This window comes from Hemiscyllium ocellatum, chromosome 47 (genome assembly GCF_020745735.1).
Source record: "Hemiscyllium ocellatum isolate sHemOce1 chromosome 47, sHemOce1.pat.X.cur, whole genome shotgun sequence".
Lineage (NCBI taxonomy): Eukaryota > Metazoa > Chordata > Chondrichthyes > Orectolobiformes > Hemiscylliidae > Hemiscyllium > Hemiscyllium ocellatum.
In genome coordinates this window covers 21,829,312-21,850,283 of record NC_083447.1, presented here as the reverse complement: position 1 = coordinate 21,850,283, position 20,972 = coordinate 21,829,312, and the positions used below count along the sequence as shown (strand labels likewise).

General features: G+C 41.9%; 1 protein-coding gene across 1 annotated transcript in view; it reads left to right on the top strand.

Moving 5' to 3' along the window:
* The first annotated feature begins 1,399 nt into the window (after window positions 1–1,399).
* The window catches only part of LOC132836653 (complement C1s subcomponent-like), a 42,091-nt gene continuing 22,518 nt past the window's right edge, over window positions 1,400–20,972 (top strand). The window contains exons 1-5 of the mRNA XM_060856038.1: window positions 1,400–1,410; window positions 2,513–2,729; window positions 9,306–9,480; window positions 15,786–15,905; window positions 18,237–18,433. Of these exons, the coding sequence (XP_060712021.1) occupies window positions 1,400–1,410; window positions 2,513–2,729; window positions 9,306–9,480; window positions 15,786–15,905; window positions 18,237–18,433 (720 nt within the window). The remainder of the gene's footprint in view (window positions 1,411–2,512; window positions 2,730–9,305; window positions 9,481–15,785; window positions 15,906–18,236; window positions 18,434–20,972) is intronic.

Below are 20,972 nucleotides of genomic sequence, written 5' to 3'. Positions count from 1 at the left end.
TTGATGCTCATCCATATTTTCAATGCTGGCCAATCACTATACATTCATCTTTTGATGTTGAATGAGAAACCAATAGAATTGATGATTGCATCATTGAGTTGATGTGGCAGACTTTGTGAATTTTTTTGTTTTCTGACAGAATACCTTACATAAATCTTGTGCACCACTGGTACAGGCCTTGCATTCTGGAATGTCATCTTCCTTCATATCTCTGAGAGTGAGTTACAGAGTTCTGTGGTTGACAGACAATATAACCAACACCCATTCACTCATCCTGTTACTTTCATCCCAGGTGAAGCCACTTGCTTGCTCTTCCTCTATGGATTCATTTGCCCCTAGGTAGCTTTTTTGTTAGGTTGATTGGATATCTTTCTCCAGCCTGTAATCACTTCCTATTTTACACTGAGCTGCATATTTGCTGTTCTTTCACAAAGGCCCTGTGTTAGATCATGTGATACACATTGGTCTTCTTAGTTGACTGAGAAATTGCTGCAAAAATTTGCAGAGGGAAATCTGAAGTTTCTACCTAAATATCAATTTTTACACTTTAGAATTTGCATCTTTAAATTAATGAATTATGGTGATTACTGATAAATACACATTTGTACAATTACACATGTCTCAACACATTTCATCCCTGTGAAGTCAGAGTTTACATCTCCATGAGGTGTATGAAAATCTGTGCTTTTGCTCAGCCTGGAATTAATGTAGTTAACTTTTATATCAACTTTTACCTGAGTTTATATGGTGTATCTCAGTCTGTGTACATGTCTGTCCATCTATCAGGTGACCTCTCACCAGTTTATGTTTTTGTTTGTTCAATTATTCATTTCTGATCAATACTTTGACTGCATTTTATTCCTGGAATTGGTCACGATGGGGTTTGGAATGTTTACTCAAAAATGAATGCTGTTTACAGTCCTGATGGGATTGGGGATAACTCAGTTAATTTTTAATCACATTCCTGCCTTAAGTCAGCCCTAAAATAAATTTAAAAATAACACAACACCAGATTGTAGTCCAACAGGTTTATTTGGAAGCAAGAGATTTCAGAGCACCACTCTGAAATAAATTCAGGAAGACACTAGCGGCCCACTTATAGAACTTGAAATTTTAATTATCCCAACACAACATTGTAAAATGGATGAAGCTCCAATCAGAATTGTTCATATTGTCTCAGTCTTTCAGAGCTGGGCCAGATGAGCGAAGCTTGGCTCAATAGCTGTGGGATACCAATGTGTGTCTCTACACAGTACGTGAGGAGACTGCCAAACAACCTTAGATCCCAGAGAACAAGAGTCCATTTTGAACCTACGCAAGCAAATCAATTCATGTTGTTTCACTGTGAGGAAGAGACGCTTGCTGAAATACCTGCACTACTGTGTGTTTTAAAATGCCAATGGAAATGTGGTGAGTAAGAATGAAAGAGGGAAAAAGAGAAAGAAAGAAAAAGGGAGAGAGCAAAAGTAAAGATAAAAGATAGCATTTAAAAAATTTGAGTTTCTATCATGTGCCTAACTGAACCAACAGCTATGCAGATTCACTTTTTAAAATATGTTTAATCACTGTTGCTATGTGGAAAATGTGGTAGGTAATTTGCATATAGCAAGATTCCACAATTAGTAATCTGACCAGGTAATCCGTATTTTCTCATGATCATACTTGTGTTTTAAATATTGGCCTCAGGTACTGTGTCGGATTCCCTTCTATGCCTCAAATATTGTCATGAGATTTTTTATGTCTGGATGAAGAACAGATCTGGTGTCAGTTTATTGCTTCAGCTAAAAGCTAGCACATCTGACAATGCAGCACTTCCTCAGTAGGACACTCCTTCAGTACTGACTCACTGACAGTGCAGCAGTCTCTCAGTAATGACTCACTTATTAGATTAGAATAGATTACTTACAGTATGGATACAGGCCCTTCGGCCCAACAAGTCCACACCGACCCGCCGAAGCGCAACCCACCCATACCCCTACATTTACCCCTTACCTAACACTACGGGCAATTTAGCATGGCCAATTCATCTGACCTGCACATCTTTGGACTGTGGGAGGAAACCAGAGCACCCGGAGGAAACCCACACAGACACGGGGAGAACGTGCAAACTCAACACAGTCTGTCGCCTGAGTCGGGAATTGAACCCGGGTCTCAGGTGCTGTTAGGCAGCAGTGCTAACCACTGTGCCACCGTGCCACCCACGGTGATTGTGCAGCACTCTCTCAGTAGGGCACTCCAACAATGCAGAATTCCTTCAATACTGACTCACTGAAGTGCTGCACCCCTTCAGTACTGACACACTGACAGTGCAGAGCTTTTTCAGTACTGACCCTCTGACAGTGCAGCACTCCCTCAGTACTGATAGAGCATATGTATAGGAAATAGGGAGACATATGCTTACTATGAACAGAGCATCAAATGACAACAAGAAAGAATATTTGTGTCCTCAACATTCAGCACAATCACTCTGTGTGTGTATATATCTCTCTTTCTTTCTCCTCTGGTTCTTTAGGATAATTGTGTCACTCCTTCTCATGCGCCCAGTTTTCTGCAGCATTTCCCTGGATGGTTTCCATGGCCAGTTCACATCTCTCAATTACCCCCAAGGCTACCCTGACAATGAGCAGCAGAGCTGGGATATCCAAGTTCCGAGGGGCTATGGCATCAAACTCTACTTCAGCCACATCAACATAGAGCCATCAGCCAACTGTGCCTATGACTATGTGCAGGTAACCCATTTAGCTGAGAACAGCCTTTATTGTCAAGTGCACATGAATCAATGCAGTGTAAAGTTTGTAATGTCACCGCTCGATGCCATTTTAGGTACAGAACACCTAGGTACAGATACTTTTAAGTGTTGTCGCAGATTTAAAAGAGCATAAAAAAGACTAGTATGGGAATACCGAGTTTAAGAGTTCAGTATAAGAATTAAAAGTGTCTTTAAAGTACTCAGGTTATACACATTTTCCAACAGGAGTCTGTGCCCGCTGGGCTTTAGAAAACAAGGCCATTCTGTCTCCAGGCGCTGGCCTCTGTCCACAACTCTCTCTGCTACCCGCTCCGGGACTTGACCAGGACTTGTTCTGTTCCCAACTCCGGGATGCAGCCTGCACCTGCTCTGCTCGCAGTTACGGAAATCAGCTCGCACAATCTCTACTTTCTGCTAGAGGACCCAGCCCACACTCTCTCAGCTCCTCACTCTGGGGACCCAGCCCACACTCTCTCTGCTCCCCACTCCGGGACCCGGCCCACACTCTCTCTGCTCCCCACTCCAGGACCCAGCCTGCACTCTCTCTGCTGCCCACTCCGGGACCCAGCCTGCACTCTTTCTGCTCCCCACTCCAGGACTTGGTCTACACTCGCTCTGCTCCCCATTCCGGGGCTTGGAACACACTCTCTCTGCTCCCCTCTCCGGGACTCTGCTCACACTCTCTCTCCTCCCCACCCCGGGACTTGGCCCAAGCTTATCCACAGAGAGCGCAAATTGCCAAATTGTTAATACAGTCCAAGGTGAGTGCTGAACATGAATTTAGGTGTCAGGTTTTCCTCCTAACAATAAGATAACTTGCTTGCCTATCTTTATATTTATCATTGCTACAAGTCCAAATTCTTGGTAACGAACATCTATTATTTTAGGAACATGGGAACTGGGGTAGGCCATTCAGCCATTGAGCCTGCCCCATCCACTCTAGATTATTGCTGATCAACATCCCAATTCTACTTTAGAACCAGACGTGGTAGCAGAAGAAGGCCTTTCAGTCCATTGAACATTTACTTTACTTTTATCACAATAACAAACGATTCCATTAATGGTTAGGAATCTGTCTATCTCAGCCTTAAATATACTTTATGACCCAGCCTCAAGACTTCTCTGTGGTAAAGAATTTCACAAATTCATCACTCTCTGAGAGAAACAAATCCTCTTCATCATTGTTTTAAAAGGGTAACATCTTCCTTTGAGATTGTGCCCTCTAGTCCAAGGCTTTCCTACAAGGAGAGCAACCTCTCTGCATCATCCCTATCAAATCCACTATGAAACTTAAGTGCTGCATTAATGTAATCTCTCATTCTTCTAACTCCAATGTTTACAAGCCCAAACTACTCAACATCTCCTCATAAGAACATCCTCCCTTTCACAGGATCAAAATAATGGACCTTCTCTGGACTCCTTCCAAAATCAGTATATCTTTCCTTGGATATGGGAAACCAAACCTATATTCACAGGTATTCACCATGTTCACAGTATTCCTTCTGTTGTATGATTAGTGCCTTCTGTATGTTTAACTAGAACTCCTTATTTTTATAATCAAATCCCTTTGAAACACATTGCTGGACGATTTCCACATCCTTTGATGTGATTAGCTTCCAGAAAACTATTGATTTCTGTCTTGAATCTGTTTAATGATTAAGCTTCCACAGCCCTTTGGGGTAGAGAATTCCAAAGATTTGTCACTCTATGAGTGAATAAATTCCTTCCTATCTCAGTGTTAAGTAGCCTACCCTTGGTTCTAGGATGATGCCTCCCTTAGTGGCTCAGTGGTTAGCACTGCTTCCTCACAGCACCAGGAACCCGGGTTTGATTCCAACCTCAAGTGACTGTCTGCGTGACATTTGCATGTTCTCCCAGTGTCTGCATGAGTTTCCTCTGGGTGCTCGAGTTTCCTCCCACAGTCCAAAGATTTGAAGGTTAGGTGAATTGCCCATGCTAAATTGCCCATAGTGTTCAGTGATGTGTAGATTAGATGCGTTAGTAAGGGGTAAATGTCGAGTAATAGGGTAGAGGAATGGTCTGGGTGGGTTACTCTTTGGAGGGTCAGTATGGATTTGTTGGGCCAAATGGCCTGTTTCCACACTGTAAGGATTCTATAAATTCTGGAGTCTCCATCTCTAAAGCAGACTCGATGGGCTAAATGGTTTAATTTGTGATCTTACAATCAAGGAGAAACATCCTCTCCATGTTCATCCTCTTACGTCCTGAAATCATTTTGTAACTTTCAATGAGACAACCTCTCATTCTTCAAAACTATAGAGAATACCTGACGAAGGGCTTTTGTCCAAAACTTCGATTCTCCTGCTCCTCAGATGCTGCTGTGCTTTTTTCGACTCTAATCTCCAGCGTCACTTTCACCTTGTGGAGAATATACGTCCAGTTTCCTCAATGTCTCCTCCTAAAAAAACAATCCTGTAATCCCAAGGGTTAATCTGATAAACCTCCACTGTGTTTCCTTAACAGCAAATATATTCTTCTGTAAATAAGGAGACCAAAGCAATACACAATACTTCAGCTCCAGCCTCACCAAGGCTGTATACAACTGCAATAAGGCATCTTTACTTCTGTTCTCAAATCCCTTTGAAACAAACAACAATAAACAAGTTAGCTTCCGAATTGCTCACTGCTGCATGGCAGCTGTTAGAAACACATGGACAAGAAATGCTGTACCCTGTTGGATATGCACATTACTCGACCTCTTACGTTTTCACAAATATTCCATCTTTCCCATATTACTCATAAACTAAAATCTTCACACGTATTTACATATTCCATCTGACGTGCTTTAACCCATTCAATTAGGCTGTCCAATCTTCTTGAAGCCACCTCACAATTTACATTCACACCTAGCTTGATGTCATTAGCACAGTTAGAAATATTACAATTGATCTCCACATTCAAAGCGTTCCTATAAGGGTCGTAAAAACCTGTAGACAGTGCAGTAACCCTGACAGTATCCCATTTGCAAAAACCTGCTATCCTAATAATGATCCTTTTATTCCTAAACTCTGCTTTCTATCTATTAAGTAATTCTCAATCCATTCGAGTATATTTTCCTAATTCCACACTCTGTAATTTTATTTACTAATCTCCTGTGAGACCTATCAAAAGCCTTCAGGAAATCATTTTGCACCACACACACATGCCTATGTTACAAATATATACTCAAAACCTCCAAGTGTGTCAAATATGATTCTCTTTCATAAATCCATTTTCATTCTGCACAATCTTGCCATTCTTTCCAAATGTACAGATATCACACATTTTATAACCCTAATATATTTCCCACCACAGATGGCAAGCTAACAGGTGTGTTGTTCTCCACTCACTCTCTCTCTCCCTTCCTTCTTAAATATTAGGGCTATATTTACCACTTTCTAGTCAGCAGGAATCTTTCCAGAATTGTTAGAATTAAGAATGGTAACCACCAATGACTCTATTATCTCGATTGCTGCTTTCTTAAGTATTAAGCTCAACTGCTCCAGAAGACTTATAAACCCTTAATTAATCCACTATGACCTCTTTACTAAATGTCTTTTAGCTTTTCAGTTACACAAGTCCCATGGTTGCTTCACTTCTGGGAGGTTTTCTGTGTCCATGAAGACAGATGCAAAATAACTAGTTTATCTGCATTTCCTCTTCTCCATTATAAACTCTCTAAGCTCCACATCCAAGGGCCTTCATTTGCCCCTTCTAATATTTTTCCTTTCATGAGTAGGAGTTTCTATGGTCAGCATTTATGTTCTTTGCTAGCTTGCATCTACATTTTGTTTTCCCTTTGCTTGTCAGTTTGTTGGTTCTCCTTTGTTCAGTCCTAATTTTCTCCCAATCCTCATGCCTGCCACTATTTCTGATATTCTTATAAACATGGAAACAGACCCTTCAGTCCAACCTGTCCATGCCGACCAGATATCCCAATCCAATCTAGTCCCATCTGCCAGCATCCGGCCCATATCCCTCCAAACCCTTCCTATTCATATACCCATCCAAATGCTTCTTAAATGTTGCAATTGTACCAGCCTCCACCACATCCTCTGGCAGCTCATTCCATACACATACCACCCTCTGCGTGAAAAAGTTGCCCCTTAGGTCTCTTTTATATCTTTCCCCTATCACCCTAAACCTATGCCCTCTAGTTCTGGACCCCCAGACCCCAGGGAAAAGACTTTGTCTATTTATCCTATCCATGCCCCTCATAATTTTGTAAACCTCTATAAGGTCACCCTCAGCCTCCAATGCTCCAGGGAAAACAGCCCCAGCCTGTTCAGCATCTCCCTGTAGCTCAGATCCCCCAACCCTGGCAACATCCTTGTATATCTTTTCTGAACCCTTTCAAGTTTCACAACATCTTTCCGATAGGAAGGAGACCAGAATTGCATGCAATATTCCAACAGTGGCCTAACCAATGTCCTGTACAGCCGCAACATGACCTCCCAACTCCTGTACTCAATACTCTGGCCAATAAAGGAAAGCATACCAAATGCCTTCTTCACTATCCTATCTACTTGTGACTCCACTTTCAAGGAGCTATGAACCTGCACTCCAAGGTCTCTTTGTTCAGCAACACTCGCTAGGATCTTACCATTAAATGCATAGGTCCTGCTAAGATGTGCTTTCCCAAAATGCAGCACCTCGCATTTATCTGAATTAAACTCCATCTGCCACTTCTCAGCCCATTGGCCCATCTGTTCCAGATCCTGTTGTAATCTGAGGTAACCCTCTTCGCTGTCCACTACACCTCCAATTTTGGTGTCGTCTGCAAACTTACTAACTGTACCTCTTATGCTCGCGTCCAAATCATTTATGCAAATGACAAAAAGTAGAGGGCCGAGCACCGGTCCTTGTGGCACTTCACTGGTCATAGGCCTCCAGTCTGAAAAACAACCTTCCACCACCACCCTCTGTCTTCCACCTATGAGCCAGTTCTGTATCCAAATGGCTAGTTCTCCCTGTATTCCATGAGATCTAACCTTGCTGATCAGTCTCCCATGGAGAACCTTGTTGAACGCCTTACTGAAGTCCAAAAAAATCACATCTGCTGCTCTGCCCTCATCAATCTTCTTTGTTACATCTTCAAAAAAATTATCAAGTTTGTGAGACATGATTTCCCATGCACAATGCTATGTTGACTACCCCAAATCAGTCCTTTCCTTCCCAAATACATGTACATCCTGTCCCTCAGGATTCCCTCCAACAATTTGCCCACCACCGAGGTCAGGCTCACTGATCTATAGTTCCCTGACTTGTCTTTACCGCACTTCTTAAACAGTGGCACCACGTTTGCCAATCTCCAGTCTTCCGGCACCTCAACTGTGACTATCGATGATACAAATATCTCAGCAAGAGGACCAGCAATCATTTCTCTAACTTCCCACAGAGTTCTCGGGCACACCTGACCTGGGGACTTATCCACCTTTATCCATTTCAAGATGTTACAGACAGGACAGTATTTCTTTAACTATTTTCCATTGTCTGTCTATTATAAAATAATTTAAAGTATTTTCACCAATCCACCTCAGCAAGCTTACTCCTCGTTGCCTCAGAATTTTCATTGCTCAGATTTAATGCTGTAGCTTCAGAAAGAACTATGTTCAAACTTCATTTAAAATTCTATTGTGTTATAATCATTATTTTTCAAAGGTCCCTTTACAGTGACATTATTAATTAACCCTTTTCCATTACACAACATCAAATCCAAAATAGACAGATTCCCTAGTTGGTTGCTCAACATATTGTCCCAGAAAACTATCTCACCATACTCCAGGGGGTCATCCATTTCTGCTGACTGTTATATGCAGATTTACTTTGCTCATTAATACTCAGGTTAAATTAACCTGTAATTTCCTAATTTAGAGCATGTCCAATATTAGAACTATGTTTAGCATTCTATAAACAATTCACAGCAATGTTTGCTTTCTCTCACTGACTTGTAGGTCCATGCAAACTGATTCGACATCTTGATCTTTTAATCAAAGACCCTATCTTACTAACACACTGATATATTGCCTTACTAGGGGTGCTACTCTACTTCCTTTTGTTTTGTCCTAGACCCCTAAATAGAGAATGTTCTTGTATATTCAGTGCCAAGTTTCTATAATGGCAATGAAATAATAACCATTTACCTCAGTTTGCACATTCAAATCATTAATTTTTTTGTGAATGGTGCATGCTTTTATATGAAGTACTTTAATTCATCCTTTTGAATATTATTTTCCATTTAAACCTATTTGATTTATCTGTCTGCCTGTCTATCCATCATCCACCTCCATCATCTGTCTCATGTACCTATAATGTGTCTTTATCTGTTCATCAATTTAATTGTCTATCTTTATGTTTCTTCACAGCCATCATATATTGTCTGGCTATTTTTATATTTTATACATCTATCTTATCAATGTTTCCATCTATCTTGCAGTCTATACCTCAATCTCCCCATTTTTCTATACAACAATTTCCATTGATTCTGGATCTGTATTTGAGGGTCTCACAGTTGAAATTATGAAGCTAATTTTATTGTGTCATTTCATTTTCCCAGATCTTTTGTGATGAAGCACTTCATCCTCCGATCTGTGGAAGTAGCAAAGAGGAGGGAGATTTCCAATTCCCCCAAGAATACCACACCACAGGAAATTGGATGAAAGTCACTTTTAAATCAGATTTCTCCAATGAAGAACGTTATACTGGATTTGTTGCCTACTATACAGCAATTGGTATGAAGTTATTAGAAACTCATTACAGAATAGCATAGGGTCATTTGGGCCATCTAATTTGTGCTGATGTGTGTTCTAACATAATACCTCCTCCTTACTCTTCATTTCATGCCATCCTTCTATTCCTCTTTCGCTGTGCATTAAAACAGGATGTATGTCTTGTGTATGTGCCTCTGTGCATTTATGTGGTTTTGAATCTGTGTGTATGAGAGTGTGTGTGTGGTCATGTGAACTTTGTGTATGCGTGTGAATCTGTTCATATATCCCAGTCTGGGAATGAGTCTGCGCGTGTGTGAGAATGTAGATGGAGTTGTTTGTATATCTGTGTGTACACATCTATGTGTGTAGGTCCATGTTTATGTGTCTATATTGTTTAATGTGTATGTGACAGTGTATGTGTTTTTGTTGTATACTGACATTGTGCATTATTCTGACCATATATCCATGAATCTATATCTGTGTGCATTTATGTTTGCATGTGTCCATATGTCAGTGTGTCACGAGGTGTGTGTTTTTTCTTTATGTGTAAGTATATGCTTTTGTTGTATTTTTCCAAGAGAAGTGATGGCCAGTAGTATTAACACCAGACTGTTAATCCAGACACCCAGATAGTAATCTGGGGACCTCAAAGTAAGAGTCCCTGACATCAAGGCCACATTTCACCACGTGAGCAAACCTGAATCGGCTTTTGCCCAAAACGTCGATTTCGCTGCTCCTGGGATGCTGCCTGAACTGCTGTGCTCTTCTAGCACCACTAATCCAGAATCTGGTTTCCAGCATCTGCAGTCATTGCTTTTACCTCGTTGACTTTAACCCTACTGTGAATCCTCTTGCAAGGATGCCTGCCTTGAAGAAGTTTTCCTCCTCTCTCTACAAGAATCTCAGGGAGTCCCTCTCCCACTGCAACTCCCAGGTCATTTCCTCAATTATTCCTGATGAAGGGCTTTTGGCTGAAACATCTATTTCATTGCTCCTTGGATGCTGCCTGAATTGCTGTGCTCTTCCAGCACCACTAATCCAGAATCTAGAATCAGTAGAATCAGGGTGGAAACTGTCCAGTGGTTGGAGTCAATCTGAAAGATAGGATGATGGTTGTGGTTGCTGGTGTTCGGTCATCTCAACTCAAGGAGATCTCTGCAGGGGTTACCTCATGTAGTGGTCTAGGCCCAACTATCTTCAGCCACCTCATCATTACATTCTTTCCATTATTGGGTCAGGTGTTCAAGAAGGCTGCTTACCACTACCTTCCCAAGGGCAATAAATGCAGGTGCCACAAGTGATGCACTCATCGAAAGAATGAATTTAAATAAAAAATGCATCAAGACCTAAACAACATTCAGGCTTGAGCTGACAAGGGCGAAGTAAACTCACACCAGGTTCATGTCCATCTCCTGCAAGAGAGATTTTAACCATCCTCGCTTGGCATTCAATGACATTACCATTGCCGAATCACCCACTGTCACCATCCCCAGGACACCCATTGACTACAATCTGAACTGGACTTGGCATATAAATGTAGTGGCTGCAAGAGTTTGGAATCCTTCGGTGAATAACTCACCTCCTGACACCCCGAACCTTCCACAATCCACAAAGCACAAGTCAGGAATGTGATGGAGTAGGCGTCATTTACCTGGATGAGTTCAGCTCTAACAATGTGCAAGGAGCTTGATATTATGCAGGATAAAAGGAGGAAGAAGAAGGCTTACATAAGGTTGAGGAAACAAGGTTCAGACAGAGTGTTGGAGGGATACAGGATAGCCAGGAGGGAGCTGAAGAAAGGGATTAGGAGAGCTAAGAGCGGGCATGAAAAATCTTTGGCGGGTAGGATCAAGGATAACCCCAAGGTCTTTTATGCGTATGTGAGAAACATGAGAATGACGAGAATGAGGGTAGGTCCAATCAAGGACAGTAGTGGGACACTGTGTATTGAGTTGGAAGAGATAGGAGAGGTCTTGAATGAGTACTTTTCTTCAGTATTTACAAATGAGAGGGACCATATTGTTGAAGAGGAGAGTATGAAATGGATTGGTAAGCTAGAGGAGATACTTGTTAGGAAGAAAGATGTATTGGGCATTTTGAAAAACTTGAGGATAGACAAGTCTCCCGGGCCTGATGGGATATATCCTAGGATTATGTGGGAAGCAAGAGAGGAAATTGCAGTACCGTTGGCAATGATCTTTTCGTCTTCACTGTCAACGGGGGTTGTACCAGGGGACTGGAGAGTGGCGAATGTTGTGCCCCTGTTCAAAAAAGGGAGTAGAGATAACCCTGGGAATTACAGGCCAGTTAGTCTTACTTCGGTGTTAGGCAAAGTAATGGAAAGGGTACTGAGGGATAGGATTTATGAGTATGTGGAAAGACACTGCTTGATTAGGGACAGCCAGCATGGATTTGTGAGGGGTAGGTCTTGCCTTACTAGTCTTATTGAATTCTTTAAGGAGGTGACCAAGCATGTGGATGAGGGTAGAGCAGTGGATGTAGTGTACATGGATCTTAGTAAGGCATTTGATAAGGTTTCCCATAGTAGGCTTACGCGGAAAGTCAGGAGGCATGGGATAGTGGGAAATTTGGCCAGTTGGATAGAGAACTGGCTAACCGGTCGAAGTCAGAGAGTGGTGGTAGATGGTAAATATTCAGTCTGGAGCCCAGTTACAAGTGGAGTTCTGCAAGGATCAGTTCTGGGTCCTCTGCTGTTTGTAATTTTTATTAATGACTTGGAAGAGGGAGTCGAAGGGTGGGTCAGTAAATTTGCAGATGATACGAAGATAGGTGGAGTTGTGGATAGTGAGGAGGGCTGTTGTCAGCTGCAAAGGGACTTAGATATGATGCAGAGCTAGGCTGAGGTGTGGCAGATGGAATTCAACCCTGTCAAGTGTGAGGTTGTCCATTTTGGAAGGACGAATAAGAATGCGGAATACAGGGTTAACGGTAGGGTTCTTAGTAAGGTGGAGGAGCAGAGGGATCTTGGGGTCTACGTTCATAGCTCTTTGAAAGTTGCCACTCAGGTGGATAGAGCTTGTAAGAAGGTCTATGGTGTATTAGCGTTCATTAGCAGAGGAATTGAATTCAAGAGTCGTGAGATGATGTTGCAGCTTTACAGGACCTTGGTACGGCACATTTGGAGTGCTGTGTGCAGTTCTGGTTGCCTCACTTTAGGAAAGATGTGGAAGCTTTGGAGAGGGTGCAGAGGAGATTTACCAGGTTGTTGCCTGGAATGGAGAATAGGTTTGAGGATAGGTTGAGAGTGCTAGGCCTTTTCTCATTGGAACGGCGAAGGATGAGGGGTGACTTGATAGAGTTTTATAAGATGATCAGGGCAATAGATAGAGTAGACAGTCAGAGACTTTTTCCCCGGGTACAACAGAATGTTACAAGGGGACATAATTTTAAGGTGATGGGTGGAAGGTATAGAGGGGATGTCAGGGGTAGGTTCTTTACCCAGAGAGTGGTGGGGGCATGGAATGCGCTGCCTTTGAGAGTGGCAGAGTCAGAATCATTGGTGACCTTTAAGCAGCAATTGGATAGGTACATGGACAGATGCTTAAGCGAGGACAAATGTTCGGCACAACATCGTGGGCCTATTCTGTGCTGTATTGTTCTATATTCTATGTTCTATAAAAGATGTCCATTTTATTGGCACGATATCTACCATCTTAAATATTTAGTTGTTTGTCCAATGTCAACATGGTACAGCATCTACAAGATGCTCTGCAATAATTCATCAAGGGGCCTTGAACAGCAGCTTTCAAATCTGAAACCTAGAACATGAGCAGCTGATGCAGGTGAACACCATTTATGTAAGTTTTTTTTAATTCACTCATGGGACCTGGACATCGCTGGTTGGCCACTATTTTATTGCCCATCCCTGTTTGCCCATGCAAAGGCGGTGGTGAGCTACCTTCTTGAGCCTCTGCAGTTGACATGTTGTATGTTGGCACATAAAGCCTTTAGGGAAGGAATACCAGAATTTTGACCCAGTGACAGCAAGGGAACAGCGATGCATTTCCAAGTGAGGATGGTGAGTGGCTTGGAGGGGAACTTGCAGGTGGTGGTGTTCCTGTTTATCTGCTGCCCTTGTCCTTTTCAATGGAAGTAGTCTTGCATTTGGAAGATGCTGTCTGAAGGTCTTTGATGAATTTCTGCAATGCATCTTGTCAACAGTATAAACTGCTATTATTGAGTGTCGCTGGTAGAGGAGTGAATGCTTGTGAATGTAATGCCAATCAAGCAGGTTGCTTTAGCCTGGATGGATAAAGCTTCTTGACTTTTGTTGGAGATGGGGAGTATTCTATCACACCCCTGACCTGTGCCTTATGGACACTTTGGGGAGTCAGGAGTTGAGTTACTCACTGCAGTATTTCTAAACTCTGACCTACTCTCGTGACCACTGTGGTGGGTCCAGTTAAGTTTTTGGCCAATGGTAACACCATTAGATGTCAAGGGGTAGTGATTAGATTGTCTCTTATTAGAGATGGCCATTGCCTGGCATTTGTGTGGCATGGATGTTATGTGCCACTTCTCAGCTCAAGACTGAAGATTGTCCAGAGCTTGTTGCATTTGAGTACAGACTACATTCACTATTGATGGAGTAAAGAATGGTGCTAGACATTGTGCATTCATTGGTGAAATTCCCACTTCTGACCTTATGATGGAGGGAATTATTAATGAAACAGTTGAAGATGGTTGGGGGTAGGACACTATCCTAACTCCTTCAGAGATGTTCTGGAACTGTGAATACTGACCTCCAACAACCTCAACCATCTTCCTAAGTGCCAGCTATAACTCCAACCAGTGGAGAGTTTGCCCTCTGATACCCATTGATTCCAGTTCTGCTGAGGCTCCTTGATACCACATTTGGTTGAATGGAGCCTTAATGTCAAGGGCTGCCACTTTCACCTTAAAGTTCTCCTTTCCGCCACACAATATCCTGATTTGGAACTACGTCATCATTCCTTCAATGTCACTGGGTGAAAATCCTGGAACGGACTTCCTAAGAGCACTGTGTCCAAAACCAACTGGAATATAACAGCACGAGAGAGCATCTCACCTTTCTCCAACATAATTGATGCTGTCCTATCCAGCAATGCCACGTCCTTATATGATTAATTAAGAGATCTTCACCCCCATTTGTGATTCCTAATTCTGTTCCTGCCTGAGCAACATCACTGCAGTATTGTGAACAAGCATCAAACACCATGTGTGTTGAGTGATAGTGGTTCACATCGAAATAGTCTCACATTGGCATGCTGTGAGACCATGTGTGGTCTGAGGCCAGTATTCTCGACTATAATTGTCAAACTCTGCCCAATCAAACCTTCAACTTCACCAATGCATCAGTATCTGGCCAGCTGTCAATAATGCCTTGTGCATCAACACCATCACCATGTGTACCTTCCACTGTCTTGAGTATTTGGGATAGGAATTTCAGCATCATTGACATTCCGAGCAATGTGCAGCCTGCAGTGCCCATCATCATCTTCCCCCCCATAAAATAAACTTAACTTGTTGCCCCCATCTCAGAGCAGGGTGAGTCAAATGGAGTTCTGAGGAAGGATCGCTGGACGTGAAACATGAACTCTAATTTCTTTCCACAGAGGCTGCCAGACCTGCAGAGCTTTTCCAGCAATTTTTGTTTTTTTAAAGTCTGATTTTCAGCATCTGCAGTTCTTTTGGTTTTTATTTAGAAGACATTGGCCTAATCTGTCTAGCATTTCCTGTTATGGCAAAGTGCTCATTCCAGTCTGGGTGTCAAAATATCAGAGTAAAAAGTGAGGTCTGCAGATGCTGGAGATCACAGCTGAAAATGTGTTGCTGGTCAAAGCACAGCAGGTCAGGCAGCATCCAAGGAACAGGAAATTCGACGTTTCGGGCCAGATTCCTGAAGAAGGGCTCTGGCCCGAAACGTCGAATTTCCTGTTCCTTGGATGCTGCCTGACCTGCTGTGCTTTGACCAGCAACACATTTTCAGCTGTCAAAATATCAGCCCAAACTCAGCTGCTGGCATAATTTACTGCACTGCTGCAGATGTGTGACAGTGTCCAACCAACCATAACTCCCAAGGATAAGAATACCAAGGAGAGGGGCAATCTTCTATATAGAAATGGGTTTGAGAATTCGGAAATTGCCCAACTCCCAGCCACTATTCCCTTGACAAAATCCTATATTTCAATTCTTGACTCTGTCTCTTTCCTCTTCCCTGTCCCACCCAATTGTCCCTGGCAATTTTGGTCTGCATCTGCCCAAAGCCCAAGGAGAGAAACCATAAAACTAACAAGTGACATATACCTGTCTCTATTTCATTGTAGATGTCGATGAATGTAAGGAAGAGGATCCTTGCAGCCATTATTGCAACAACTATATTGGAGGATTTCATTGCTCCTGCCGCCCAGGCTACTTCTTGCAAGAAAACCAAAGAATCTGTGGGGGTAAAAAGTTTTATATCTTTCACTTAAATATTTCATTGTGTCATACCACCACAAAGTTGGAATTAGAGCATGGGAAGGATCCTATCCAGCAATGCCCTCGTCCTTTGAATGATTAAATAAAAAGATTTTCACCTCCATTTGAGATTCCTAATTCATGGCAGTATTATGAACAGGCATCAGATATCGTGAGTGCCAGGCGATGGTGACCCACATCAAAGGAAAGGATCTATTTTGATTCACTGACTGCATCCCAGTGCACTAAATGAGCCAATCAGCTAAGCTCCACCCTTCACCTACATCTTTGCATGTTGGTTTCCTTTTTGTTGCTTCCTGGCTTTTCTTGATCTCGACATTTCACTGCTTCCTAAAAAGGCAATATTCAAACTTCACTCATGTTAAGGTGCACACTTTTCTCAGTTCAAGCTTGTTGTGAGTTAGATCCCACTCCAGAGACTGAAGCACAACAATTTAGACAGGGAAATCCAATGTAGTGCTGAAAAAGTGCTGCACTGTCAGAAGTACTTCCAATTGGGACTGAGTTGTGTTCCCTTCTGTAATGCAAGATGACCAGACTACCAAATCGGGCAAAACAAGATCCTCTGTGAAAAACCAGGAGCTCAATTTCTATTTTGATTGAGTTTTTTTTAAAGGATTTAATATTGGCCCAGCGCAGTGGGGAGAACAAATATGTCATTTATGAGAAATAAAGAGCCTTGGGACTTCCTGAGTCATAGAGTCACAGAGATGTACAGCATGGAAACAGACCCTTCAGTCCAACCCATCCATGCTGACCAGACATTCCAACCCAGTCTAATCCCACCTGCCAGCACCCGGCCCATAACCCTATGAACCCTTCCTATTCATACACCCATCCAAATGCCTCTTAAATGTTGCAATTGTACCAGCCTCCACCACTTCCTCTGACAGCTCATTCCACACACGTACCACTCTCTGCATGAAAAAGTTGCCTCTTGGGTCTCTTTTATATCTCTACCCTCTCACTGTAAACCTATGCCCTCTAGTTCTGGACCCCCAGACACCAGGGAAAAGGCTTTGCCGATTTACCGTATCCATGCCCCTCATAATTTTGTAAACCTCTATAAGGTCACTCCTCAGCCACCGACGTTTCAAGGAAAACAGCCCCAACCTGTTCAGCCTCTCCCTGTAGCTCAAATCCTCCAACCCTGGCAACATCCTTGTAAATCTTTTTTGAACCCTTTCAAGTTTCACAACATCTTTCCGATAGGAAGGAGACCAGAATTGCTTGTAATATTCCAACAGTGGCCTAACCAATGTCCTGTACAGCCGCAACATGACCTCCCAACTCCTGTACTCAATACTCTGACCAATAAAGGAAAGCATACCAAATGCCTTCTTCACTATCCAATCTACTTGTGACTCCACTTTCAAGGAGCTATGAACCTGCACTCCAAGTTGTCTTTGTTCAGCAACACTCCCTAGGACCTTATAATTAAGTGTATAAGTTCTGCTAAGATTTGCTTTCAAAAAATGCAGCACCTCGCATTTATCTGAATTAAACTCCATTTGCCACTTCTCAGCCCATTGGCCATCTGGTCAAGATCCTGTTGTAACCTGGGGTAACCCTCTTCGCTGTCCACTACACCTCCAATTTTGGTGTCATCTGCAACCTTACTAACTGTACCTCTTATGCTCACATCCAAATCATTTATGCAAATTACAAAAATTAGAGGACCCAGCACCAATCCTTGTGGCACTGTCACAGGCCTCCAGTCTGAAAAACAACCCTCCATCACCACCTCTGTCTTCTACCTTTGAGCCAGTCCTATATCCAAATGGCTAGTTCTCCCTGTATTCCATGAGATCTAACCTTGCATGAGATCCTCCATGGGGAGAATGGGCGACAATATCTTCCTTAGTCTATCCTAAGCAATTCTTCTTTTGAAGGAGTCCCTGATTGGTGAAACTGGTGCCTATACCTGATTTGTGCACAAGAGTTAACCATTATTATCCCATTAAAGAAAGAATGCGAGGTACATGTTCCAACATAACATAACCCTTGATTTTCCATCAGAGGCAAATGTTTTTTTGACAATACCCTCTTAATGGCTAATAGAGATATAAGGCAATATCCTTTGACATTCCACATAACCTCCTGTAATACATCTGCTGAATACCAATAGAGATTTATGATATATACCCCTATTTAGGGTATATGTGCCAATCTGATAGAGTAAGAGAACATGTCACAGAAATGTAACCCTATCTGATGTAACACTACTTTTGAATTAACACTGATTAGAGTTGTTATCCTGCCAGTCTGATATCCATCCTGTGCTTTTCCAACAATAGTGAACTGCAGTGGGGAAGTGTTCACAAAATTCAAGGGTATCATCACCAGCCCAAATTATCCTGAAGTTTATGCAGAGAATTCCGAGTGCCATTACAGAATCCAGATCGACCCAGGATTTGAGGTGATCCTGCAATTCGCAGAGGATTTCGAAGTGGAAGGGGATCCTTCAACTGGCTGTTTGTCCGATATCCTGAAGGTATGGCTATCTTTTATAAATGGCAAGTCCCTTAATCCCTACAGCAAGTTCCTAAAGTCAGAACTGGGCCTGTTCAGTCTCTTGATTTTATTACACCGCAAAAGGAGGACGCCCGTTCAGTCTCTTGAACAGTATTTGGTAATGGTTTTGAAAGGTTAAATTTGAAGGCTGCATTATGGTGCATTCAAACTCTAACTCAAGATCCTAGTGGGGTCAGATACACCTTCCCCAGCTCCTGATCATCTGAGTAATTATATCCAGCTTGCTCATGTAACTTGTGCTATTGTACAGTAAACTCAATTTCATTGTTAATACAAGTGAATCTTCTTGATGAGACTCATCACAGTTAATTCATTAACACTATTAATGAAGCACACCCTTAGGGTAGTACAAGAGGAGCATTCTATATTCTCTAATAGTATTTGGTTCCATATCACCAATAACATGTATACACAATATTGGAATAATGAGGAGGCTGTTACAACACGGCATAAACCCCTCTACTAATTTATACCAGCAACAAGGAAAATATTCACACTGTGCTGTAATCTATTAAAATTTGAGAGGCAAAGAACTATCTCAAAAGTCACTATTTATAGTAAAAATTAACAACTTTATTTTTAAAGTCTAATGGAGAATAATTAACTAACAACTATTTACAACTCCTTTCTCTAAACTTTTACATACCCCTCTACAATACTGGTCAGATAAAAAATCAGAATTACAATTTACAAAAAAAAAATCACATTTCAAAACCAGTCAGCTTTGCTGAGTGTCCTCTGTAGATTTTCCTTTGTCTTCTTTTCTTCTTCTTAAGGAATCTGCTTCCCAGGTCTTTAGTAGATAAAGGTTACTTTAAGAGAGCAGATCTTTCTGCAAACAGTCTCTCTCTAGTTGTTGGTGCTAGCTGCTCTTTGCTGCTCTAGGTGACTGTTCAAAATCTTTGATATTTCTACCCCAAAACATTGGATCATTTCATTGGTTTAATGTTGTCAAAACATTTTTTTTTCAAATTTGATTGGATTTTGGTAACTTGCGGCATAATTTACACTGATTGGTCAAATTTGAATTTGTTTGTGTACCCTGGCAACACTTCTCTGGGCAATTTTGACTAAATGTTCTATTGTTACCATGTTCTGGACTCTCTGTGCTTCTCTAAGTCCTTGATAGCTTTTCAACTCTCTTAAAGTTACAATACCCCTATATCTTCTTAACACCAATTTTCACAAAAACAAGAGACTCATCCAGCCCGATCTGAAATGTGTTGAACTGAAATGGAAGGGGGGGGGGTGACATTAAGCTCCTTGTACCTATCATAGAGCAAGAGAAAGGTCATTCATTTCCTCTTGAGCCTTCTACACAGGAACAGGAGGAGACAATTAAGCCCCTTTAAAGCCACCTACTTAACTGGCTCTCTCTTGAATCACAGAACATGGCATGAAGCAGCCCTTCAATCACTCTATCTCTAACAGACAGAGTTTGAAGGCAAATTAATATAAAGTCTAACTTTTTCAGCAGGTCCAGGATTTGGAATGACAGTTCTGAGGAAAGACCTAAAGAAACTGTTGTTGGTTCCCTTTAAAGTAAAGAAAACCAAGAAGGGATGTGATGTAGATGTTCAACCTCATTAATGGTTTAGATAGAAGACAAAGGAAGAAATAGTTCGTAATGGCTTTGATTTGATTCAATTTGATTTATCTGATTTGATTTGATTTATTGTATTCATTTGTACCTAATTACAGTGAAAAGCTTTGTTTTGCAAGCAGTACAGGAATATCATAGCAAACAAGGTAATACAGATCACAGAGCAAAGCATTCAGGTTACAACGGCACAGGAGGTCTGCAAACCAAGATCAACATTATTTGCAGTTAGAGAGTCCATTCAGTGGTCTAATAATGGCAGGGAAGAAGTTGTACTTGAACCTGTTAGTGCATATGTTCAAGCTTCTGCCTGATGAAAGAGCTTAGAAGAAAGCATTACCAGGTTAGGAAGGGCCTTTGATAATGTTAACTAACTTTCTGTGGCAACGAGATGTGTAAATGGAGTCCATAAATGGGAGAAAAATCTGAAAATGTTGGAAAAACTCAGCAGGTCTGGCAGTTTCTGAAAATAAATCAGAGTAAACATTTCAGGTCCAATGATCCTTCCTCAGTTCTGCAGAAGGGTCACTGGACCTGAAACAGTAAATCTGATTTATCTTCACAGGTGCTGCCAGACCTGCTGAATGTTTCCGCCAACATCTGTTTTGGTTTGTGATTTACAGCATCTGCAGTTCTTTCGGTTTCCATAGATGGAAGGTTGGCTTGCATGATGGTCTGCGCTGTGTTCACAACTTTCTGTCGTTTCTTACAATACTGGACAGAGCAGTTACTGTACCGAGTCGGGATGCATCCAGATTTCTATGGTGCATCTGTGAAAGTTGGTGAGAGTCCTTATGGACATGCTGAATTTCCTTAGTCTCCTGAGGAAGAAGAGGCATTGTCCCTTCTTGTCCGTCATTTCTACGTGGCAGGTCCAGGACAGATTGTTAGGTACTGC